Source organism: Silurus aristotelis (genome assembly GCF_946808225.1).
Source record: "Silurus aristotelis genome assembly, chromosome: 15".
NCBI lineage: Eukaryota > Metazoa > Chordata > Actinopteri > Siluriformes > Siluridae > Silurus > Silurus aristotelis.
In genome coordinates, this window is record NC_139588.1 from 16,256,198 (window position 1) to 16,283,682 (window position 27,485).

Sequence of the window (27,485 nt, forward strand, 5' to 3'; positions counted from 1 at the left end):
AGGACCAATGTTTATCAGATATTATTCTTATTAGAATTTATTCTAAACATTAAAGGGCATTTAAGAAAACTTTTAAAAGTTTGAAATGTGATTTAGGCCAATGTGCAGCTCAGATTCAGTGCATTATTTAGCTTGCTAGAAGTTTTGTTTTTTTATTTGAAATTTTTGGCTAAGCAGCAAATTGTACAAAATAACACTTTGACAGACAATGCAAGAATCAACAGACAATAAAACTGGAATTTTGAAAACATATAAACTCAGCATTTTCAAGGATTTCATTTGATACAATAATAATGATAAAGGTGTTTTTGAAAGCTCATTGGTGTATGTGATTCTGACTGTAACCTAAGGGTTGTTTGCTGTACGTATTTATACTGAGATCATGTGACACTTCAGTGTGTTACGTAACCCACAACAAACTATAACGGGCTTATAACACATACCAGGGTGGAGTATTTTCACATTACAGCATAATCTGCAGGGTGTTATTTCTCTTATACTGCAATAACAAGTTTATGTTTTCACTTGTGTTACAGCAGCTGTAATCATTCTTGGTCTTTTTTTTTTCTCCTTGAAGCACAGTAAGTGGTTCCAAATTCTGGAATTGGAGACTCATTTCATAAACATGGCCATTATAAACCTATTGCATACAGGTGAGATCCACAGGTAACTTCTGATAAAAAAAATAATTGATAACAGATTTCTAATTTCAGGTTTTCATAGCAACAGGGATGCACACATATGCAATGGTATACCCTTGTGTTTAGTGTAAACTTTGAGCAATCCACTGTACCATCCAAAGGTAGGCTAGTGTTTTGAGAAAGAGCATAATAAAATCCCTTGCACCAGCAAAAGTTTAACTTAAAATGTAATGTAATCTAATAGATGTAGAGATGGGCAAGGTGACAGCTTGAGTGATGATGATTCCCTCTCAAACTGAGAGGTATAAGAATGATGCTGCCTAGCTGTATCCAAAGATTAGAATAATTGTATTAAACAGTTATAGCTATTACTTCAAACTAAAAAAATCTTCTGCTGCATTTTTCTATTCGACAATGCACACATTGTAAATCACAACCATTTATAAATTATTTTCATTGATCTTCTAGAACATCTCTGCACAGACACTAACCCAAGTTCTGGATCTAATTATGAACCCTGGAGCTATACGGGGTTGCATCACTGTGCCACCTTTTTTCTGTTTTCTGTATTCTTTTAAAGAAGATATAAATTGGCAGAATGAAATCAAATGAAACAGGATATAAGCTGCCTATTTAACAGCCCTAGCTTGCAGCATGTACACTAAACATATATATTACAATAAGCTAGACTGGTGTAAGACTTAAATATTATTATGAACAATAATAACAATTACAAAACCTATAACTTACAAATAAATACATTTCAACATGGATACCTACAGGTAGCATGCATACAGATGACAAGGCTTTCTGACAAGGACAAAAAGTGATTCAGAATATGCAATAAATACTATCCTGTTACAACCTATTTTACAACCAATTTTTCCCAAACATGTCCAGACCACATATATATTATATGTGGATTCTTTTTTTTCCCTCATTCCCTATCGTTAACACACTAGCAGGTTCTAGCAGCATGCTAACATGTGTGCATTAGGTTTCCATCTACACATTGTGCAATGTTCACTGCAAAGCAGTATTAGTTGGGCATTCTAACAAACAACCTTAAGGCTTTTTTAGGGTCGGTTTCTTTCTGTTCACTCCAAACTCTGCGTTGCGTATTGATCGGTGTATTTTTTTTCTATGTTTTTTTCTATGTTTCTACATATCAGTAGCTTTTTTGTATGATGTTCTCATTTTTACCTGCAAATTTAGATGGGCTTTCTTTTTTTTTTTTCATGCAACAAACCACTAACTGCCTACAATATGCAGTGATTGAATGAGCAACCCTGTATGACTCACAGTCACACAACCAGTGTTTGAAATCCATGGAAACCAAAACTGGTAATGATTTACTGTAGATTGGTATTAGATAGAAATGTATTATACAATCCACAGTAACTACAGTAAGAGCACTGTTTATTGGTCTAGGTCAGTGGTCAGGAACCTGTGGCTTTTTGACAAAAATTACATGGTTCTCTGTCTCCCTTCACTAACATTTTATTGTTAAAAATATATATATAACCATCACCAGAATTCATTTCCCTACAGAAAAAACTATTGAAATTCCTTTGTTTTACAGCGAATCAAAATTAATAAAAAGTCATTTTACAATAATATTACGTTTTTCCAAATAATGAGTGTATGCGGTGCTGTGTTAAGCTTCACGACACCAATAAGTGAGTGGTGAGTGGCGAAAAGAAGAAATTCAGAGGAACATCGAAAGTCTCAAAATGAGTGGACAGAAACATGTGCTTTTATTGAAAGCTCTGGTGCTCTGCTCTGTCTGGTTTGCAAAGAATGTATTTCCTTTTTTTTAAAAAATCAACTCACTGAGGTGTCCAGGTCCTGGGCTAATCCTTTTTCAGCCCGCCTCTTCAGCCCCAATGTCTCTCTCTACGCTAACGTTCTAGGGATGAAAGAGTGCAGTTATGGGACGATGCATCGGTTTAAAGAGACTACTTCTGGGCGGCATCCCAGCGAGTGCAGCCCCAGCCCCAGCCCCAGTCCCAGCCCAGCACATCCACCCATTGTGATATGCAGAGACAGAGCGTCCCCTGCTAGAGATCCTAGGCCGAAGCCCAGGGAGCTGACGGATTAGAAAAAAATCATCTTCAATAAGAGGGCTTCGGCCAAATCATGACCCTTTGAGACTGTCTGGGGATCCCAGGCTGAGGCCTCCAGTCTGACCTAGAGTGCCTGAGTTAGACTTGGCTGTTGTTCTGAAGGCCCTGTCTGAGCCTCTCTTTGAGCATTTGCCCGAGGTGCCTTTAAGGTTTCTTACAGTTAAGACTGTGTTTTTTTCTGGCCATCTCCTTTCTCAAGAGAGTAGGGGATCTTCAAGCCCTTTCTGTGGCCCCTTCCTACCTGGACTTTACTCCAGGCATGGCCAGTGCCTTCCTCTACACCAGACCAGGGTATGTTCACAAGGTGCCCATGTCGCCCCATGACCTGTCGTGCTCCAGGCATTCTTTTTTCCCACTTTTCAGGCCCCGGACCAGGAAAAGTTCAACCGACTCTGTCCAGTGTCATAGGTCCACAGAATGGAATTGTAGAGGAAGTGGAAGCAGCAGTTTGTCTGCTATGGCCTTTTTAGGAAGGGTCACCCTGTAAACAAGAAGACCCTCAGCAGGTGAATCGTGGATGCTATCTCATCCTCTTACGAGTCCTCTGGTCTCCCCGCACCTTTCGAGGTCAAAGCTCACTCTACTCGCTGTGTGACGGCCTCTAAGGCATTGTCCTCTGGAGTTTCTCTCAGAGACATCTGCAGGCTGGTCTACTGGTCTAGTGTGGACACTCGGAAGCGTTTCCAAAGTATTGTTGACACAGCGTCTCATTCCCTCAGGGATCCAGGGTTACATACGTTACCTGAAGTCGTTCCCGACCCATGGTCTAGTTGGAGTATGTATACATCCTGTAATGGTGGAATATGTATACATCTTTTAATTTACTTTTATCAGTGACTTTTCCTAGTTGACTGCCTTTCTTGACTATTCTTTTTGATATTGTGTAATTAATTTCTTATTAGCTTGTACTGACAAATATCAGCTAAATAAATAGTTGGTTCGCTAATAGCTAACAGTTGCATAGACAGCTGTTTTTCTGTTCCAATTTCTCCACAGCCTTTATTACCTGGCTCAGATGTGTCTAAAGACAGAAAATACTAGTTATAACTAGTTTAGGAAGCACAAAACTGATTAATGTCATTACTCTTGATTACAGTCATTTTAATAAGTAATCAAAGAACACAATTTTATAGCACAACTGAGGGCTAAATCTGAAAATACTGTTCTCATGTTATTGTTCAGATTAAGAGGATTTATGCAAAAAGAACAGTCCAAACTCAAGGATCTTGAATTTATAGCATGTTAAATACTGTACTTTTACCAAATTGTTATGGTTACTTTATATGGTTATATAATTAATATGGCAAGACTTCCTGATGGTAGATTATGTAAATTTGCTTAGACTTTCTGAAATTTATTCCTGGCACTCATGCAGATATTTACTCTAAAATAAATTTTTCTTCTGTTTTGCAAAGTATACAAATTGGATATATGCTCTCTCTTGAATAAAATGACATGCAAATTATTGTGGTTTTTGGTTTTTATGTTGACCAAACAAACAGAAATGGCAGAAATGACATCAGACACTAAGTGGACATTTTGCCATTTTGTTTCATTTTCATGTAATTTTCATTGTCTTCTGCCTTACCATGACACACTTAACATTATTTTACACACCTGGTGATTTTACTTATTTGAGTAGATCTATAGGTAGATTTTGTGGAGAGTGATTTAGACTTGCTTAAACTGATTTTATTATGCTTTTATTATGCTATGGTTGTTGTATTCCATTTCCCTGTTGCTGATAATCATCGTCTTATGCGTCCTCATAGTAGGAGGGCTTTTATTGTAAATGCTGCATTCTAAACTGAGCCTGTTTTTTCTGCAACCCGAAGAAGCCAGATGTCGTTCAATTTCCAGACAATTACTTTTCTTGTTTATCAACACACACAGACACATGCACACATATATACGTAGAGCAACATTTTTAACATCTACATATCTAGGATCAGTTGAAGGTTGGACTGCATGAAGGTTGGACTGCATCAAGGATCGGCCCTGAGCCCTTTCCTGTTTGCAGTGGTGATGGACAGGTTCACGGACAAGGTCAGACAGGAGTCTCCCTGGACTATGATGTTTGCAGATGAAATTGTGATTTGTGGTGAGAGTAGTGAGCAGGTTGAGAAGAGCCTGGAGAGGTGGAGGTACACGCTGGAGATGAGGGGAATGAAAGTCAATAGGAGTAAGACAGAGTACATGTGTGTAAATGAGAGGGAGGGCAGTGGAGTGGTGCGGTTGCAGGGAGAAGAGGTGGAGAAGGTGGTGGAGTTCAGGTACCTGGGGTCAACAGTGCAAAGTAATGGAGTGTGTGTTAGGGAAGTAAAGAAAAGTGTGCAGGCAGGGTGGAGTGGGTGGAGAAGAGTGACAGGAGTGATTTGTGATAGTAGGGTATCTGCAAGAATCAAAAAGATAGTTTATAGGTCTGTGGTGAGACCTGCAATGTTGTATGGTTTAGAGACAGTGGCATTGAGTAAAAGGCAGGAGGCGGAGCTGGAGGTAGCAGAGCTGAAGATGTTAAGGTTTTCGTTGGGAGTGACGAGGATGGACAGGATTAGAAATGAGTTTATTAGAGGGACAGCGCATGTTGGACGTTTTGGTGACAAGGTGAGGGAGGCGAGATTGAAATTGAGATGGTTTGGGCATGTGCAGAGAAGGGACATGGGGTATATTGGTAGGAGAATGCTGAGGATGGAGCCACCAGGAAGGAGGAAAAGAGGAAGGCCAAGGAGGAGGTTCATGGATGTGGTGAGGGAAGACATGCAGGTAGTTGGTGTGAAAGAGGCAGCTGTAGAGGACAGGGTGGTATGGAGACGGATGATCTGCTGTGGCGACCCCTAATGGGAGCAGCCGAAAGAAAAAAAAGAAGAACCATATCTAGGATCAGTGGAATAAAATACGAGAAATTGCTTCTTTATACTTTTTAACATTAACTGATCTATGCGTTTTTTAGATAGTTTAAATAATAAAAAGGTCCACAAAATTCTTGGCAATTGCCATACAATTTGATCTCCATTTAATTGTTTTGGATCTCAATGTTTTTGTCAGATAGTGATCTCAATGTCATATGTGAATATTCTTAAATTATATAAATTTAAAATCAGATTTTAGCATTTACTACAGTTGTTTGAATTGAGCACAATATTGTGTACAATAGAAATTGACAATTTAACCTTCCCATTTGCATTGTAAAATTGTTTTGATAAAGTCAGTTTTAATAAATTAATATTATTAATATTATTATTATTATAAAAATAACAGTGTTCATCAGATTATTTTTGCACACATAAAAAAATTACTTAAAAGCCATATGTAGATCTTCCAGCTCCACCATGACCCTGACAAAGATAATGCAATTACTGAAGATAAATAAACTTTCTTGCGGCTTCTTCCATTAGGGGTCGCCACAGCGGATCATCCTTATTAGTGATCTGCATGTTTGATTTGGCGCATGTTTTATGCTGGATGCTCTTCCTAACGCAACCCTCCCCATTTATCCGGGCTTGAGACCGGCACTAAGAGTGCATTGGCTTGGGAATCGAACCCGGGCCTGCGGCGGTGAGAGCGCCGAATCCTAACCACTAGACCACCACGGACTGAATATAAATGAAATATTAAAATAAAATGAAAGCAGCAGAAAACAAGCAACATATTGATGGAAAGGACACTTCACCCATGGCATGACTTGGTCTTGCAAGGATTCAGGCAAATAAGGTTTTTTGGAGAGATCTCTGGAACAGAAGTTGTGAATTTCATCCATGAGTACCCAACTGACTAGGGATGCAATAAGTTTTTCCAGATACCATTTTCTTCCACAAATTGTATTGCGAATAATTTATACTAATATAATATAACATATAACTAGAAGGCCAAACGGACATTGACCATTGCATATACTATCCCCAAAAAACATCTGGTACTATGAGTAAACACACTAACAACTCATTTGCAAATTAAAATACTGGCACTGCATATAAAAAAACAGCAGAACCAATTATTTATTCAAGAATGGAAAGTTATAACTATATTTAACTGCTACTGCATTTAAACCCCTGTAATCAATGCATGGCCTAAGCACCTCTTTCCCTTTTTTTCTATGAAGTGAGAGCAAACTGCTGCCAGAAAATTGAACGATCTGATGTCAACAAGATTCACTGCATAATGTACATATCCTCCATTTAATGCATTCATGAGAAGTAAAGAACAAGCTTAACTGCAAGGGGTTTGCACCCCCCTGAAGTAGGATTATAGGGAAGGCCAATGGCAAATGTGAGGAAAGTTCTTGAAAAGCTTTAGTTTTTTTGGAATGCTTTAACAAGGTCCTGATAATTACTGCGTCCATTTCAGGACTCTGTACAAAGTGGGTAAACTGCACTTACTGATGGAGGAATAACAAATGCTTATCTGTACATAGGATTTGATTAAACATTTGATAAGTTTTGCACTGTAATAAGCATTAATTTTTAAGGTACAAACAGTTATGTTCCTTATTACTTTTTTTGTTTCTACTCCATTGAGTTCATTCAATAGCTTCAATATCCCCTTTTTTATTTTGATTATTCTGAAGCCTCGCATACAGTATACAGTGGGAGTCCTTGCTTGAAACACATTCTTGATCTAATGAGGTATTTTGTTCGATTAATCCTTACTTGCCTTTTCACATGTTCTGATTGACATTACTCATTGATCCCACAATAGGCTTTAAAAGTCAACTCATTACAAATAGCCATCGAGTGGACTTGCTTGCTGGGGAGTGTTTTTTTTTTTTCTTCTGCACAGTTAACAGGTTGTTCAGCTTGGTCTTCATCCAATGTGGGTTGGTCAAAACTTCAAAAGTCTTGACACCAGCCGTTTAATAGTTGTGTAGCGGACTGGTAACAAAAGCGTGCAATGGCCATTGAATAATGCACCTGTATAAATGACAGCACTTTTTCAAACAACTCCTCTTTTTGTATGAGTGGGGTGAGGTGATGAATTAATAGCACAGTGATTCAGAAAGAGTTTTGAAATGCAAACCTGTATACATGCAGTCAATATATTTCCAACTGAACCTTCCGCTGAAGAGGTTTGTGAAGGCGTTTCAAATTACTGTCGTTTTTATTGTTGGATTTTTTACTTTGTTTATTTGCTTGTTGGCAAACTTGCATGGACTCTACTAAAGTGGAAGATATTTGTGAATGATGCTCTAACACTATTTTAAAATGATGCTCAATTCTCTCAAACTTACAGTACAGAACATACAGTATTTCAGTGGAAATCCTTTAGACAAGCATTTACAAAAAATGTGGTATTCGTTAAAAATCCTGTAAAAATCAGAAAATGTTTGTATTTTATTTACGCTCACAGGTGTGTGTAAATTTACGTAACTAGTTTACCTAATCTTAACTTGACTGCCTTCAAATTTATTTCATATTGCATGGATTTCTACACATTTATAAATAAAATATACTTTTGGGGTTTAAGTTTTTTGTTGTAAGCTTATTTATATGCTATTATCCAGAGAGATGGCGAGAAAAACATATATTGAAACTAATCATAACTGCCATAAAAAAACATTTGTGGCTGACAGATTTAATACTTGCTTATAATAATAATCATTATCATCATCATTATTTATTTTTATTTCTATCATTATTTCTATTATTGTTGTATTGTTTGAAATTTTTTTAGATAAAATTACACTTTTTCAGTGTATTAATTAATTTATTGTAATAAATGTTGTGCTACCAGCTGTCTGTTCAACTTTATGGCATTTTGTGGGATCACTACAGTAAATGAAAATGAGCTGGGTCCAGAGCATGCTTTGCACATTATGGGTAATTAAGAAGATGAAGAATAGCCTTTATTTGTCACAAATACATTATTGCTTAGTGAAATTCTTCCCTTCACATATCCCAACTTGTTAGGAAGCTGGGGTCAGAGTGCAGCGTCAGCCATGATACAGTGCAACTGAAGCACAGAGGGTTAAGTGCCTTGCTCAAGAGCCCAAGAGTGGCAGCTTGGCAATACCAAGGCTTAAACCCCTGACCTTCTGATCATTAACTCAGCACCTTAACTACTGAGCTCAACATATGCACACAATTATGAATAAACCCAGTATGTACGTGCGGCAGAAAACTTTTCTTCAGTTTGGTTTGCACAAACATTTGCATATAACTTTAGAAGAAGATCAGGCCCAATGTGCTAATATTCAAAAACACAAACTATAATAAAAATAAATATTAATAAAAATAAATAATAATAATAATAATAATAAATGAGCAGAGGTCACCAGTATGTACCAGAATAAAACATACTATGCCTGAGGGAAACCCAAAATGTAAAAGTTGAAAGAACTGTCCAGAAAACATAATGACACAGCTTGGACTTGCTAAGAGATTTGCAAGTCTTCACAATAATTGTAAGAATATAAGTCCTTAAATAAATCAAGTGAGATATGCTGAAGGAATGTGTGATTAATTGGAAGCTGACTAGAATTCTGGACTATTAATAGAGTCCTGTTAGACAGGAGGGAGACTGCTGTGATTTTCTGCGACAAATTTGATTACTTTTTTTGCTACACTTTAGTTTCGAATCTGTTTTGACTATATCAAGTAATGTGTCCTCTTCATGTTGTTTGATAACCAAGTGGTTTATTATTTATTATCAGATACAAAAGCATGATATAGTCTAGCAAAATACTGTGAAAGAATCGTTTTCTTTTAATCATCACTACAGCAGTCTCATCAAAATTATTATAGTCTTCAGTTGTCAAACAATAATATCACTGTGTTTAAATTGTGCAAAGTGATGTCATGACAAAGACAGAAAAAGAGTGAAATTGACAAATATTAATATTCACAGGTATCATCACAGACAGTGATAAATCATATCTGATACTGTTATAGACTAAACCTGAAAACAGTCACAGAAACAGTTATCAGATCTAATAAATCTCAGGTTTACACGCATCAGCAGGTCGAGCTGATCTAATAATCTAAAGAAGGATATAGGACTTGAGTTTATTTAATCTGATTTACCTTATTTTTGCTCTCTGGAGTAACTGCTATGTAGGTACATATGTGAAATGTGAATATTGACACGTTCCTGGCTCCTGATTCAGGGCACTCTTTACCGCTCTCTTTGGTAAGACTATAGTTACTTTCACAAGACTTTTAATGTGGACCTGAAGGCACCTCACTCTAAATATCCTTATATACAGTTCAGAATTTTTGTTTGTTTGTTTGTTTTTTGTCACCAATAAATAAGAACTTTAGCAACTTAAATCCTCAAAAAGTGTATTGTGGAAGAGAGTAAAATGCTAGTTCAAGTTAGTTTAACTTGCTGATTCACAATATATTGGATTGAGCTCACTGTATGGACATGATCTCATCATCTTACAAGAAATTATGCTTTTTCTCTACAAAAATCTTCATCGAACATTTCTTAACTATGATCAACCAGTAAATCACAATCTTAATATTAACATTAAATACTTATAAAGCTGACTTGCTTAGGCTCTTGTAATTTAATGCCATAATTATTAAAAATTATTAAAAATTGGCTCAATCAACACATTAATCATCACCCTGCTAAACAGCATATTTAAAAAAAATCCACCAAAGAATATTTGTTCTTCTTACTATTCTGCAAAATATATATATTTGATAAACTACATCATATGGTATAAACTATATCAACTGTATTATATTAATTAGCTTTAGTGTTATTAGAAAATGTAAATGAATTAGTAAATATGTATTAGTAAATACTACACAATACAATTGTGTAGTATATGATTATTATATCATTCCACAATATAGGTACAGAAAAGCACTACTAGAAAAATATAAAAAAATGATCACTCAAAGCAGCGTTATCCATAAACAATGTCCTAAGTTTGTAATTAAAATCAAAATGCACTGAAAGAAATTCCCAAGGAATGTTAGAAGAAAACAACCAAAAACCAGCATAATCCCTCAAAGTAATTGCAAAAGGCACAAACTAAATATTTGTTTCCTTTGGCTGCAGTAAGGCACTGGCTCAGTAAAGTATGTTGCCTGTTTTGCTGAGATGGCTTTCCAACCTGCAGCTTTAAAAACCCAATCAGAAAAAAGGAATTAATATCATCAAAACCACAATTTCTTAGACATTTTAATTTTTTTTTAAAAAATCAAGGTGAAGTATAATCTAGCATAGCATCTAATAAACATCATCTGTCTATTAAAGAACAAATCAGGCAATAAACCTATCCCTTTCTACATTAGAAATGATCTACATATTCTTAAATGTACATTACAGTGTTTATGGCTATCATTACCTTTCACTACAGTGTACACTGTGGAGATGATATATCATTGTATGTCCTTCTTTGCAATTAAACTACAAATTAACTGAGACATATCAAATTAACACTGTTGTCTATTGATTTTCTAACATAACAAACTCTTTGATACCAAAGTAAGAAAAAAAACACACTTTCTCCATCTGATAACGATAGTGTTCACTTAATATGAACACCAATCTTATCACAATCACCAAAATTTTAAGCCAAAGATCAACTAAATACTCTACCAACCTGCAAATAATGACTGGCACGTAGCGAGGACTTTAGATCTTCATGGACTGTGGCCTTGTCCAGGTTAAGGGAGGACTTTCTGTATGCTTCTTTGGCCTGGCTGACAGTTAGTGTGGACCAGGAGCTCCTTTTCATAAACTTTCCTTCTGGTGGCATAGCAAGATGTTCACAGGCCGAACACTTTACATCATTGCTGCTCTTGGAGGTTTTGAGTGAGTGGTCACCAAAGTGAGGACGTACAGATTCAGAGATACAATGGCCTGCATGGTGCCGGCTCATGCCACTGGGAGTACGGTAAGTGCCATCGCTGTCCAGGTTATCATCAGAGCTCCACCAGCTACCTGAGCGATGCTTGCGTTCCTTGCTCTTGCTGCGTTTGATCCCATGTTTGGATGAGTGGTGGCCACTGTGGTGGTGGTGGTGGGCTCCACTCTCCCCTTTAGCACCATTAATCTTTGATGAGCCCTCCAGGGAGTGAGATTTGGTGAAGAGTTTTTGGACAGAGTGCACCAGGTGCCGGATTCGTCCAGGACTCTCACTGCGTTGCTCGGGAGCGGAAGTTCGCTGGTACTGTAATGTGTGAAAACCATCGCGGTGCACTGGAATCTGCTTCTCAAATTGATCCAGGAGGTTGGCAGGAATGCGATTGCTCTTAATGACAGCATGATGAGAGGCATATGATGAGGCAACAGCAGCAGGAGTGGCTGATGTGGTGATGGTAGCACAGTCATCTCGGGAGGCTGAGTCATAGTACTGGGAACCATAGTGCATTCTGGGAAACGTGCTGCTGGATATGTGATCGGCAGTGCCAGTGGGTTGCAGCACTGTTGGTGAAAGCATCATGCAGTCAGAGTGAATAGAGCTACGAGGAGAGTAGCGCTGGTGGTGCTGGTAGTCCATGGCACAGCTGTCTGTGGGGCTGAGCAGGTACGCGTGACGGATGTCAGATGAGTGAACGCCATGAATATCATGAGGTCGATCAAACTCCACCAGGCCACACGGGGAGTGAGGCATGGGGAGCTGATGATGCTGGCCACGGCTGCCCGATAAGCCCTTCATGTTCCCAGTTCGAGGCAGGTTTCTGTCCTCATTGAAATGTAGGGAGGGTGACCAAGGGGTAGGTGGGGGGTCTGTGAAAAAAATGAACAAAAAGTAAGTGGAGTGAAAGAGAAAGACTGCAGCACTTACATTATATTTTAAGCAGAAATCTTGAATATGCTAATTAGACTGTCCCTAACAGCATTGCTCATACAAAGAATAATATGGAACCCTTATATACTCTTGACCCTGAAGCTCTTCTTTCCCTTCATTCATAAAGTCAATATACTTTACATACTTATCCTTCTCTCAGATAGTTGCAATATAAACAATACTGACTGGAAATTAAAAAAACCAAAAGGTCTTTCCCTTTTTGGAGATATTCATAGTTCTGATTCACAAAAGGTCTGTTTCTGATTCACTGTTTCTGATCACAAAAGGCCTGAAAAGGAATTCTATATAACTATGCGTAAAACTATTATACCCTCAACCACATATCCAGAAATTGTTATGAACCAGAAAAACTATTTATATACTGTTATAAGATGTTTATCAGATCTATTCTATCGATTATTTACTAAAGACAAAAAAATACAAAATGAACCTGATAATTAAACAAACAAGTAGATTTAATATGTTGGTTGATGGCAAACAGAGGACAGGTTTGTGTCAGTCTATATCGTTTGTTCATCTTACACACACCAGTCAGTGATGTATAAAGTACACTATTCGTGTACTTAAGTATAAGTAAAATGACTCCTTTTAAATTTCCACTTTTGCAAGTGCAAAAGTACCTAATTTGGACTTAATTATAGAAAAAGTAAAAGTATTAGTCTATGCAAACTATATTTAAACACTTTATGCAATTTGTTTTATTCTCATGTAAACCTTTTTATCGAAGATTTTCTAGTGTTACAGGCAACATTGGAAGTACCCTTACTCTCTGAAAACTCATGGGAATCATGGGGTTATGCTGGTGGTCTTGTAACAAGATATTTAGATTTAGCACAATTTATACCAGTATGTTCACTTAAAAGTAGTGAGAAACATCGTGATTTTCTGAAATAGAGTGGAGTAAAAAGCAAGATATAAGACTAGGAAAGTGTACTTAAGTACAGAAACAAAGTAAAAATACTAATGGCTCTAAAAGGCCAAGTCAGCAAAGACCAGTCCATAAAATAACTTCAGATGGTGCTGTTAATTACATGAACCCTAAAAATCTTTTTTTAGTTCAATGCCAGCTCTAAATTTCACCTAATTTCATAAGTTAATTAACCTAATTGTTAGTCGTTTATAAATGTTACTCACTGCCCTCAAACATATGAGATGACATAGCGACAGACACTACTCTGGACTTAAAATTACATGGTCTGTTCAATTTTGCAAAGTAATGCAGATTCATTCTGATACTTTCCTTCTGTGTTGTGTTGTACTTGCCATAGTACTGAAACTGTATAGGTATGATATTTTATTGTGTGTTCATGTGCCACATCATTGTGTAAAAAATATGTGTATAAATGTTTTGAAATGAAATGAATACTGAAGTAAATATATTTCTGTTTACATCTTTCTTAGATGCCTTTGCATAACAGTGAGTCTGATTAAAATCAGCTGCCTACACAAACTCCGTGTTTTAGAAGGCATAAAAAAGTGGTTTTAGAAAGAGATGCTCAAAATCCAGCGGAGAGGTCAGCAAGCAGTGAAATGCCTCAAATAACCTCCTGTCTTTCTCTAATTCTGCTCTCATTCTGCCTTAGTCACACTCAGGGTTGGAAAATGTACTGAGAAATTATAGTTGTTATAGTGTCGATAAAAAAAAAAAAAAAAGGTTTCAATTAAAAGGCGAAAGAATCCAGCAAAATTAAAGTCGGAAAGTTTTAAAATGCATTACAGTTTTTTCATAAATTAATTAATAACTTTTGAATATAGGACTGATACAAGAATCAACATTACAAATGTCTAAATTCGAATTCTACAGTTTAAAGTTATTAGCCAAAAAAAGGGAAAGGACATCCACTAGATCTAAAAAATATTCTGAATATGCTGGTGTAAATGTACAGAACGAGCATAACCAGAGATGACATAAATAGACACATCCTTTACTCGAATAGAAGTACAGAGATTCATGTTTTAAAAGACTCTGGTAAAAGTTAAAGCACTGACTACACCTTTTCACTCAAGTTAAAGTAAAGAAATTTGGGCTCTGACATGTTCTTAAATAAAAAAAAGTAGCCATTATTACTACCTGTTTTAGTGTCATGCTGGTAACTGGACCTCACAGTATCAATATATGAATACAAAAGAATTTTACATTTTGTTACATAATGAAGTTATCCAGGCTGAACAACCACCATATAGAACACAAGCAGAGAAGAGATGATGATGATCAGGAATGTCTCTGTTCTCTGTCATGTTTACATTGATTACTCCCTCTGTCTCATCCACATTAGCCATACTTCTTGTTGCCTTCTGTCTTGCTTGTTGTTAGCTTTGTAACCTAGCCTATGTCTGTGGTGTGTGAGAGCCAGAAAAATGATACACCAGTAGTAGGTTTTTAAAAAAGCCGTGCAATTACAAGAAATAGGTTGATGGGCTGAAAACGGTGTGCAATGAGAAGCAAAAATATATTGTTCATGTCACCAAGTAGATTAAAACTAAAGTAACGAGTCTGGTTTAAACATGTTAAAAGTAGAAAGAACAGATATTTGGGTACAACAAATGTAATGAGTGAAAGTAAAAAGTAATAGAAATAGTGAAATAAAGTACTAGTACCAGAAAAATCTACTTAAGTACTTTGTTACCTCCCACCTCTGAGGATAACTGATTTAGTTTTTAAATTAATCCCCAAAAGTACCTTTTAAAAAATATTTATGGTTACAGATCTTTTGCAATACACTAATGAACCAGAGTTGGCATACACTGTTGTCATAGTAACCGGTACAGAAAACACCAGCAATATTCTAAGGATTTTTGTGGTTGGGAAAGAAAAAGAGAGCCAGACTAGGGAATCCTTCTTTGGGTAGTGAATGAATCCTTTTATTGGCATGACTGCCAATACAAAATGAATATCAACTGATTTTTAATTCCTACATATATAAGAACCAAGTGGTACAAGGCTTAATTGTGGAACCTTTTAAATAGGCCCATTTGTTCATTTGGCTCATTCATTCATTCTGAGTATTGTTTGATTCTGATCCTCTTTTAATGTCTGTCTACAGTAAAACCCAGTCAGGTCAACATTTTTATTCAATAAAGGCACATTGTGCCAACTGGATGAATTTATTTAATAACCTTGCCTGAAAGAGAGGAAAATGAATCTTGCATACACATCCAGTCCTTAGGCATTGCAGTAGATGAACTCAGAACTCTCTACACAATACACAAACTTTCTCCTAAACCCCAGAAACAAATGAGTATCTGATTTGTCTAAGAAGGGTATTATTCAGGTCAAAGAAATAGACTTGTAAAAATGTCTTGAAGCCTGACCCATTGGCAAGTAGATCTTGATGAAGGCATAAGAACATCTCTTGCACTTGATCAGAGATACTGTTCGGTCACAAGGTGATTTTTGACACGGTATTTACTTCGTTTTATAAACTTGTGTGTGTGTGTGTGTGTGTGTGTGTGTGTGTGTGTGTGTGTGTGTGTGTGTGTGTGTGTGTGTGTGTGTCAAGACTCTACACACCGTCTGGTGCTTTCAGTTTTAAAAATGTCAAATGTCAAATGAATTTATAGATCTGAGCTGCAGAGCTTTCTGCAAGTTTAGAGCACTATTGAATTCTCAAATGTGAATGTTCAGAAGGCGATGGTAATTCTATGAGCAGTGGATTCTGAGCTGCTGATCAGAAGGTCAGAACGGGTTCAAGAAGGATTTCAAGCTGCCAGGGGTGCTGTATCACTGACCCTGCGCTCTTTTCCTAGCCCCCTAACAAGCTGAGATACATTGAGAAAATAATTTCACATTTTCAAGTTTGTTTTCAAGCACTCTGTCAGGACCCACTATCTCTTCTCTGTCTGGACCCTAACCATTCTCTGTTCTGGGACCTAGGGGGTAGAACAAACGTCCACTGTCTGTCCAAACAGCTGAGTCATTGATCTTCAAACCAAACAGTCAATTCCAGAAACATTAGCAAGTTTGATGAACACCCTATGAGAATCTCCTGCAAAGCTTAAACTCTATGCTGCTGTGAGTCAGTTTTTAAAACCTGTATAATTTTACAGGAACATCCCTGCTATATACCTAAAATACAACCACTACTGAGACGTCTGTCTAGGCACTCTTAGTGGATAAATGGGGAGGGTTCCGTTAGGAAGGGCATCCAGCATAAAACATGTGCCAAATAAAATATGCGGATCACCAATCAGAAATTCATACCGGATCAGTTGAGGCCCGGGTTACCAAAGACTGCCACAGGTATCGTTAGCCAACAGGATACAGGTGGAAGTTGGGCTAATGTTGGCCGAAGGAGGGGAAGGAGAGGAAGAAGACGATTACAGAGACAGCAGGGAAAGGAGAAGTGGAGGAGAGTGGAGATTAGGGTTGGTACTTTAAATGTTGGGACTATGACTGGTAAAGAGAGAGAGGAGAAAGGTAGATATGTTGTGTGTTCAGGAGTCCAAGTGGAAAGGGATTAAGGCCAGGAACATTGGAGGTGGGTTTAAACTGTTCTTCCATGGTGTGGATGGAAAGGGAAATGGTGTAGGGGTGATTCTGAAGGAGGTAACAGTGTAGTGGAGGTGAAGAGAGTTTCTGATAGGGTGATAAACTTGAAGCTGGAAGTTGAAGGGGTGATGATAAATGCCATCAGTGCTTATGCTCCACATGTGGGTTGTGAGATGGAGAAGAAGGAAAAATTCTGGAGTGAATTAGATGAAGTGGTAGATGGTGTACCTAGGAAAGAACAATTGGCGATTGTGGCAGACTTTAATGGGTATGTAGGTTAAGGGAACAGAGGTGATGAGGAGGTGATGGGTAGGTATGGTTTTAAGGAGAGGAATGTGAAAGGGCAGATGGTGGTAGATTTTGCTTAAAGGATGGAAATGGCAGTGGTAAATACTTATTTTAAGAAGATGCAACCTGAAGAATATTGGAGACTATAAGGTGTTGGCAGGGGACAGTGTAACTAAACAGCATCGGATGGTGGTCTGTAGGATGGTTTTGGAGGTGAAGAAGAAGAGGAGGAGAGTAAGGACTGAAAAAAGAATAAGATGGTGGAAACTGAAGGAGGAAGACTGCAGAAGTGATAAGGGAGACCGTGATAAGGGTGATATCTGGAAATAGAAAGAAAGACAAAGAGATGTAGTGGTGGAATGAGGAAGTGCAGGAAAGCATAAAGAGAAAGTTTGGCAAAACAGAATTGGGATGGACAGAGTGATGAGAAAAGTAGGCAGGAGTACAAGGAGATATGGCAGCAAGTAAAGAGGGATGTGGCAAAAGCCAAGGAAAAGGCATATGAGGAGCTGTATGAGAAGTTGGATACTAAGTGGATTTATACCGATTGTCCAGGCAGAGGGATGGAGCTGGGAAGGATGTGCTGCAAGTTAAAGCAATAAAGGATGGAGATGGAAATGTGTTGACTAGTGAGGAGAGTGTGTTGAGAAGATGGAGGGAGTATTTTGAGCAGCTGATGAATAAGGACAATGAGAGAGAGAGCAAGAGAGAGAGAGAGAGAGAGAGAGAGAGAGAGAGAGAGAGAGAGAGAGAGAGAGAGAGAGAGAGAGAGAGAGAGAGAGAGAGAGAGAGAGAGAGAGAGAGAGAGAGAGAGAGAGAGAGAGAGAGAGAGAGAAGGTTGGATGGTGTGGAGATGGTGAAGCAGGAAGTGGATAGGATTAGTAAGTAGAAAGTGAGAGCAGTGATTAAGAGGATGAAGAGTGGAAAGTCGGTTGGACCAGATGACATACCAGTAGAAGCATGGAGATGTTTAGGAGAGATGGCAGTGGAGTTTTCAACCAGATTGTTCAACAAGATTTCGGAAGGTGAGAGGATGCCTGAGAAATGGAGAAGGAGTGTGCTGGTACCGCTCTTTAAGAACAAGGGAAATGTGCAGACCTGCAGTAACTACAGGGAAATTAAGTTGATTAGTCACACAATGAAGTTATGGGAAAGAGTAGTGGAAGCCAGGCTAAGAAAAGAGGTGACCATATGTGAGCAACATGGTTTCATGCAGAGGAAGTGTAAAGAAGGTCAGAAAAAGTTGCATTGTGTGTTTGTGGATTTTGAGAAAGTGTACAACAGGGTGCCGAGAGAGGAGTAATAGTATTGTATGAGGAAGTCAGGTGTGTCAGAGAAGTATGTGAGGGTGGTGCAGGACATGTATGAGAGCAGTGTGACAGCAGTGAAGTGTGCATTAGGAACAACAGACTGGTTGAAGGTGGAGGTTGGACTGCATCAAGGATCAGCCCTGAGCCAGTTTGCACTGGTGATGGACAGGTTGACGGACAAGGTCAGACAAGAGTCTCCGTGGACTATGATGTTTGCAGATGATATTGTGATTTGTGGTGAGAGTAGGGAGCAGGTTAAGAAGAGCGTGGAGAAGAGGAGATATGAGCTGGAGAGAAGGGGAATGAAAGACAGTAGGAGTAAGACAGAGTACATGTGTGCAAATGAGAGGGAGGGCAGTGGAGTGGTGTGGTTGCAGTGGAGAAGGTGGAGGAGTTCAAGTACCTGGGGTCAACAGTGCAAAGTAATGAAGAGTGTGTTAGAGAAGTGAAGAAAAGAGTGCAGGCAGGGTGGAGTGGGTGGAGAAGAGTGCCAGGAATGATTTGTGATAGAAGGGTATCTGCAAGAGTGAAAGTTTATAGGACTGTGATGAGACCTGCGATGTTGTATGGTTTAGACAGTGGCATTAAGTAAAAGACAGGAGGTGGAGCTGAAGGTAGCAGAGCTGAAGATGTTGAGGTTTTCGTTGCTAGTGATGAGGATGGACAGGATTAGAAACGAGTTTATTAGAGGGACAGCGCATGTAGGAAGTTTTGGAGAAAGCTGAGGGAGGTACGATTAAGATGATTTGGACATGTGCAAAGGGGGAACATGGGGTATATCAGTAGGAGAATGCTGAGGATGGAGCCACCAGGAAGGAGGAAAAGAGGAAGGACAAGGAGAAGGTTTATGGATGTGGTGAGAGAAGACATGCAGGTAGTTGGGTTGAAAGAGGCAGATGTAGAGGACAGGGGGGTATGGAGACTGATGATCCACTTTGGCGACCCCTAATGGGAGCAGCCGAAAGAAGAAGCAGAAGATATTTTAAAACATAGCAATGGCTTGTTTTCTAGTAAATAGACAAGAATCCTGTTATTTATTTGATTGGTTAATTCAATTAATACCTTCTTTTTTCTTCTAGACATTTTATTGAAGCATCTAAACAAGCAGCTAAAATTGTTTCATACACTTAATTTGAGTTTGTTACATATGTGTCATATTGAATGACGCAATATATACTTAATACTGTTTAGGCAGTCTTGTATCATCAAAACTTAAAACTAGTCTTTTTAAGGAACGCTTTTCAGTCTTCTCTCTAAGTAGCCATCTTTCAGAAAAGTAGCTGTATTAGAATTTAAATGATTTATATTTAAAAATCTATGTTCTCTCATTGTGCCTCTGGGACATATTCAATACAATATCACATCTGTTCTTCTTCTCTGTATCTCATTAGCCCATCTGTCTTTTTATTTACCCTCTATTTCTTTCCTTTTTTTTTTCTCTCTCTCTCTGCATTGCTGCAGCGCACAAAGTTAAAGAAGATGGTGGTTGCCAAGGCAACTAAATGAGTTCAAAGCGAGTGCTGGTACTTTCACATGACAGAAGCGTGGACATCATACACCCACACAGGTCAAGCCAAAGGTCTACATGCATCCAATGTATTATAGGATTACTAAGACTATACTTAACATACAGCATGCAGCTTTCCCATATGTGTAATATGTAAAATGTTTAATCAGAACAGCACAAAAGGTTACCATAGTTACGGTATCTCAAAAAAGTGAGTACACCCCTCACATTTCAGCAACAATTTTAGTATATCTTATCAAAGGACAACACTGTAGAACAGAAATTTGCATATATTTAGAGTAGTCAATGTGCAGCTTGTATAGCAGTATAGATCTACTGTCCTCTGAAAAGAACTCAACAAACAGCCAATTATTGTCAAAATATCTGGCAAAAAAAGTGAGTACACCCTACAGTAGGGGAAATATTTTTTGTGAGTTTACCCCCTTAAAAAGAAATGAACAGTCTAGATTTTAATGGTAGGTTTATTTTAACAGAGAGGCATAATATAAAAAGATCCAGAAAAAAAAACTTAAAAGAAAGGTTGTACATTAATTTGTACCTAATCGAGTGAAATAAAGTATTTGATCACATGCCAACCAGCATGAATTCTGATTCCCACATACCCAAATTAGTCCCTTTAGGAAAAAACTCCAAATATCAACTCATGATGTGTATAAAAGTCACAGAATCCACCTCTTCCATTCAAACCCCTCCACCACCATGGGCAAGACCAAAGAGCTGTAAAAAGACGTCAGGGACATGATTGTAAACCTTCACAAGGCTGGAATGGGCTACAAAACCATTAGGAAGAAGCTTAATTAGAAAAAGACCAATGTTGTTGCAATAATTCTAAAATGGAAGAAATACAAGATGAGTCCCTCGCTCTGGAGCTCCATGCAAAATCTCACCTCATAGGGTAAGGATGATTCTGAGAAAGGTGAGGGATCAGCCCAGAATTGCATGGGAGCTTGTTAATGATCACAAGAGAGCTTCCCTCTGTCTCATCTGCATGCTCTCGGATCTAGAACTGTTTTTTTTTTGGCTCTGATTTTTGGCATTGTTCTACATTGCCCTGTTTACCAGTATCTGGAAGTGAAAGTTTTTTGGCCTGTTTTTTTTGCCTACATTGCTTTGTCTGTCGACTCTGAACTCCAAACTGTACCTCCGCCTGCTCCCTCATTCAAATATGGTTCAGTCCTGCATTTTGGGTCCTTCCAGTCACTTCCCTGACAATAAAATTCAGCTTCTGCACACTTTGCACTGCCACAGCCTTTATTTTTATTTGTTCTATATTTGTTGATATTTATCTGCACATGTCAGTTATCAGTTAGCACAATGATGCTATTTGCAGTTCTGGTAGATGCTAAACTGCATTTCATTGCTGTGTACTTGTACTATGCAATGGTTCTGTCTGTCTGTCTGTCTGTCTGTCTGTCTGTCTGTCTGTCTGTCTGTCTGTCTGTCTGTCTGTCTGTCTGTACTTTGTTTCAAAGTAAACACATTAAAACCTCCATTGGTAAAATTAAAATGTAGAAGAGATTTGGTATGTGGTGAATTATTCAACTAAACCTCACTTAATCCATCCAGTTTTACACACTAAACATTTAAGAATGATTGCGTTGGGGAAATAATTGCTAATTTGAACCACCAAAGCATATGATTAGTGGACACATGGTGTTAGGTGATGGGGTGACACAATTAATCCTAAAATCCCTCCAGAGTGAGGTTATTTAGGAGAAAAAAAACAGGTAAAACACAGGTAATTATTGATATTACTACTCTTGAATATGCGATGGATTAGAACATTGTCATTATCTAACTTATTTCCCTCAGATGTACCACATTTTCATAAGACAACTGTTGTGAATGAAAGAACAATACAGAAACCACAATTTCAGTACCAGTATACTTCAGCCACTTGTATTTCTGCTGTTCCCAAGGCAAGAAACACTACATGCTTTTTGTTTTGGTTATAGTATAGTCCTGTCTGTGCTTCACCTTGCTATTGGTTAGTTGCCTGATTGCGGTCACCTATTCTGTGTTATTACATTGTTAGCTAATGTTTTAAAATCTGATCACAACTTGTTGGATATGATCAAGCAAATGCCATATACATACTTATCCCCTCTCACTGCATATTACAAAATAGATAGATTAGATAGATTAGATAGATTAGATAGATAGATAGATAGATAGATAGATAGATAGATAGATAGATAGATAGATAGATAGATAGATAGATAGATAGATAGATAGATAGATAGATATTGTACCATGTCCATTGTTTTGTTTTTTTTAAATGTTACAGTACAGAATTTTAAAAAAGATTAGTGTGTGAGGCAGGTTAAATGTGCCCCTTTATGCTATTCTACCTTCAAAATAGGTTTGCAATTCAGCAATAAAAATACAGGAGAAGCAAAGAGAGAGAGAGAGAGAGAGAGAGAGAGAGAGAGAGAGAGAGAGAGAGAGAGAGAGAGAGAGAGAGAGAGAGAGAGAGAGAGAGAGAATCTACAGCATATTTTGTTCAAGGGAAAACTGTTGCTTTATATCGGTCCTGGCACTTTCTGGACTAGTTGCATAACTTGGCATTAACATGTGTTTCCTCCTCCACCACAGAAATGTCTGGGGACATAAATGATCCCCTGAAGGAAAAGAGGAGAGTAACAGGCTTTGCTCAAACAGCATATGATTCTTGTCATTCGATTCAACTGCAGCTGTGAGCGAACATCATTCAACCTAAATAGCAAGAAGCTGTTCAACAACCCCAAATACGTAGTCATTGTAATTTTTTAATCCTAATTTTTAACATAGAACTTTTATAACTATAAAAATCACATTTATTATATCAGTAACACATAAGTAACTACAACCAGCGGAAAATTCCACGCACTGGATTACAATCTGATGTAGAAAAGTTTGGTTCATGCTTCATTAACCAAGCATTTCAGACCATCAATTCAAACTGTAAAATGTTGTGATTTTATAGACTGCAACATGCAAGCGCTCTTTCTCATTTAAAATCTTCCTGTCACTGTTGTGATGGTTGTCATGAGCTGTGTCTGTCATGTAACTGAGGCGATAGCAGATGCTAAACCTGAGTATTTTATTAAGTGCATACCAAAACAACCACAAAATAAGAAAACCAACATCACAAACAAAACCCATGGAAATGAATACAAAAACAATACAAGTAATAAACAAAAATACACAAAGACTATGAATGAAGCTGAGATGCAGACGAAAACACATGAACATGAAAATGTCCAAAGCTTAACAAAAACACACATACAGTAACTAAAACTGTTATAGGTGTAGTAATTTAGGGTAACAGAATAGATGTAAATTATCAGTGATTTTCAACTATGATGTGATGTTCAGGGAATGGTGGGTAATGAGACTAAGAATGATAGTGTACCAATACTTACATTACATTCAAACCTTCACACACAAAACAACCTACAGTTGTTAAAACTAGTTAGTGTTAGTACACAATAATGTGATTTAAAACGCAATTCTAGTTTATTGAACAAAAGTAGATGGTGTCACGGATAGACCAGGCGTCGGGAACCGGGAGTAAAACAAGGTGTCGTTTATTGATCTTGAATAGGCGAAACACAAGAGAATAAAAAACGGCTATGTAGGAAACGATAAACTCAACTGAGGCGGGCTTCTACCAAAGCGTGGCTAGGAGCATGGGCAAATCAGGAGGTCGTATGAACGGTAGCTATGGTACGTTAACTGTAGATCGGACGGTGAGTGAATGGGAAGAAGGACCTTATAAAGGGGACGGGTAAATAGAGGACCGGTGAAGGTAATTAGAAGGAAGGAGAGGCTGAGCGAGAGTTTTGAACACTGGAGAGAGGCGTGACTTGTGGCTCTCTGACATTTGAACAGGATATTTGATATTTTTAAACTATGCTGTTGCAATGTGCCATGTTTGTGAAAAATAATTAAAAAAATTACATTCATTTAAACCTCTCACACACATGTACTCTGTCTTACTCCTACTGGCGTTCATTGCCCTTCTCTCCAGCGTGTACCTCCACCTCTCCAGGCTCTTCTCAACCTGTTCCCTACCCTCACCACAAATAACAATATCATCCACAAACATTATAGTCCTGTCTGACCTCGTCTGTCGACCTGTCCATCACTACTGCAAACAGGAAAGGGCTCAGAGCCGATCCTTGATGCAGTCCAACCTCATTCTCATAAACAAATAATGCATCTGTGGTGCTCTTCCTCGGCATAAAACCATACTGTTCCTTACAGATGGTCCCCTCTTCCCTCAGCCTGGCTTCCACTACTCTTTTCCATAATTTCATGGTGTGACTGATCAACTTAATTCCCCTGTAGTTACTGCAGGTCTGTACATCTCCCTTATTCTTAAAGATCGGTACCAGCACACTCCTTCTCCATTTCTTCAGGCATCCTCTCACCTTCCAAAATCCTGTTAAACAATCTTGGTAAAAACTCCACTGCCATCTCTCCTAAACATCTCAACGCTTCTACCGATATGTCATCTGGTTCAACCGACTTTCCACTCTTCATCCTCTTAATCACAGCTCTCACTTCCTCCTTACTAATCCTATCCACTTCCTGCTTCACCATCTCCACATCATCCAACCTTCTCTCTCTCTCTTTAATTTTCCTCATTCATCAGCTGCTCAAAATACTCCATCCATCTTCTCAACACACTCTCCTCACTAGTCATTTCCATCTCCATCCTTTATTGCTCTAACTTGCAGCACATCCTTCCCAGCTCGGTCCCTCTGCTTGACCAAACGGTACAAATCCTTTTCTCCCTCCTTAGTGTGCAACTTCTCATACAGCTCCTCATATGCATTTTCCTTGGCTTTCGCCACCTCCCTCTTTACCTGCTGCCGCATCTCCTTGTACTCCTGCCTACTTTTCGTATCACTCTGTTGATCCCAATTCTGTTTTGCCAACCTTTTTCTCCTTATGCTTTCCTGCACTTCCTCATTCCATCACCACGTCTCTTTGTCTACCTTTCTATTTCCAGATGTCACACCAAGTACCTTTCTAGCGGTCTCCCTTACAGTCTCCAAACTCCTTCAGGTTGCATCTCCTACATAGAATATAATCCACCTGTGTGCACCTCCCTTCACTCTTATAAATCACCCTATGATCCTCCTTCTTCTTAAAATAAGTGTTCACCACTGCCATTTCCATCCTTTTAGCAAAATCTACCACCATCTGCCCTTCCACATTCCTCTCCTTAAAGCCACACCTGGGCATACCTGGGTTCCCTGCCATATTTGTAGATGTCTTCCTCCTCTCCTTCTCCTCCTTCGGCCAACAGTAGCCAAATTTCCACCAGAACCCTGTTGGCTAACAAAACCCTTGGCGGTCGTTGGTAACCCCGGCTTCGACCGATCCGGTATGAATTTCTCTTTTGTGATCGGCATGTTTGATTTGGCACATGTTTTTACACTGGATGCCCTTCCTAACGCAACCCTCCCCATTTATCCGGGCTTGGGACCGGCACTAAGAGTGCACTGGCTTGTGCAACCCTAATGGCTGGGTTAAGTAAAAAAAAATTTGTCTTTAATATTTATAGGTTTTTATTATTTATTTTTTTATATTATTATTATTATTATTATTATTATTATTATTATTATTATTATTACATAAAACCAAATCAGAGTTTTTTTTGTTAAACCAAGAGTTTTTGGGGTTTTTTTTAAATCAAGAGGCCTAGTTTAGGAACAACTCTACAATAAAAATATAAAGGCACTGCTGTTATGCTGTAATAAAACAATATTTAAGAATGAATGACTTATTTTTGGTAAAATGTTACCCTTATGGAAGACTTTGCAGCTATATGTATGACATATGATTTCCAAAATCACTATCACCAACAGGAGTGGAAAAGGATCCCAGCAACAACCTGTGTATCTCTGGTGAATTCCATGCCCAGGAGGATTAAGGCAGAACTAGAGAACAATGGTGCTCACACAAAATAGTGACACTTTGGACATAGTTTTGACATGTTCACTTAGACTGTACTCACTTTTGTTTCCAGCTATTTTGACATTAATGGGACAGTAAAACAACAATTAAAGGACAGTAAATCTATACTGCATTACAAACCACACATTAACTACTCTAAAATATATCCAAGTTAAATTTATTAATTACCCTTAAGAAGATATACAAAAAATGGTTGCTGAAATGTAACGGGTGTACTCATTTACTGTATACTGGATACTGTAAATATTATCTTGGGAAATAACACTCAATCCTTTAAGTAAATTTCCAATAATAGCTTGAATTCAAGATTCCTTGTCATGGTAGCCAAATGTGGCTACTCACTTTCTAGCTAAAATAGCATTATGTATAAATCAAATAAAACTGGTCCACACTTCAATTAAATTTTTCACATAAAAAAGGAAAATGGAAAAGGAAGGCAAGTTTTTTGACCACAGACTAAATTTAAAATTACTATATTTTCACATAAAAAACACAAAACCTGAACCTGCAAAGTATCAAAAATCATGCCAAATTTCCACCCGCAGCAGCTTCCACACGATACACAATGTAACAGATGCACATTGTGACATCTGAATATGTATGAATATGTATGAGCACACCTGAGCCTACCTCAGTGTTTCATCACAGTGCAATAAACTATTAACAAGTAAATAAACTAGCTATATTTAAATAATCCCCTGTTTTCTTCTAAACAGGCTTCCTTTGAAACAATTCCAGATACTAGTGTTAATGATGCAAATAAATAATAACACACAGGCATGACTGTTTCGCATCTTATACATTTCTTTAATTTCTAAAACTAAAACATTTAAATACATGTACATGTTTGCATACTCATTTTTAATAATGAGTAATTGTAATGAGTAATTGTTTTGGATGGATTATGTATACTTTTTGTTTCATTTCTCAGTATTTTCTACATCACTGAATAATTCATCCAATTCTTAGCAACATTAAAGATGATAATGCAGCAGTATGACGTTCCGAGTATACACAAATGCAACATTAGCAGATAATAACCAGATCACACTACAGAAAAGCATTTCTGCTTTTTCAGATTTTCCAATTCCTAATGAATCTTTAGTGGTTTACTGAGCTGTTCGGTGTTGTTGAAAAGAGTGAGCAGCCTTTTCAGGCTCTCGGCCTGATTGGAAAAGATACAAAAGAGCTGTGCACTCACCTTTGATTTGGTCTCCCACACACACCCACAGCCAGTGAGCTCACACTGATACACGCAAACACACCCCCTCCAATTGTACTTTCTTCTCGGAAGATTAGCCTAATATGGAAATGTCTCAGTAACATACACTATATAAGGAAAAAACATGCATTTATGTATCTTACTA

General features: G+C 38.0%; 1 protein-coding gene across 5 annotated transcripts in view; it reads right to left on the reverse strand.

Moving 5' to 3' along the window:
• The window catches only part of dlgap2b (discs, large homolog-associated protein 2b), a 122,163-nt gene that overhangs the window by 47,088 nt on the left and 47,590 nt on the right, over positions 1–27,485 (reverse strand). For all 5 annotated transcript variants that reach the window (XM_083562238.1, XM_083562239.1, XM_083562240.1 and 2 more), the window contains exon 2: positions 11,322–12,451. In XM_083562238.1, coding sequence (XP_083418364.1) covers positions 11,322–12,380 — 1,059 coding nt within the window. In that variant the 5' untranslated portion in view covers positions 12,381–12,451. The remainder of the gene's footprint in view (positions 1–11,321; positions 12,452–27,485) is intronic.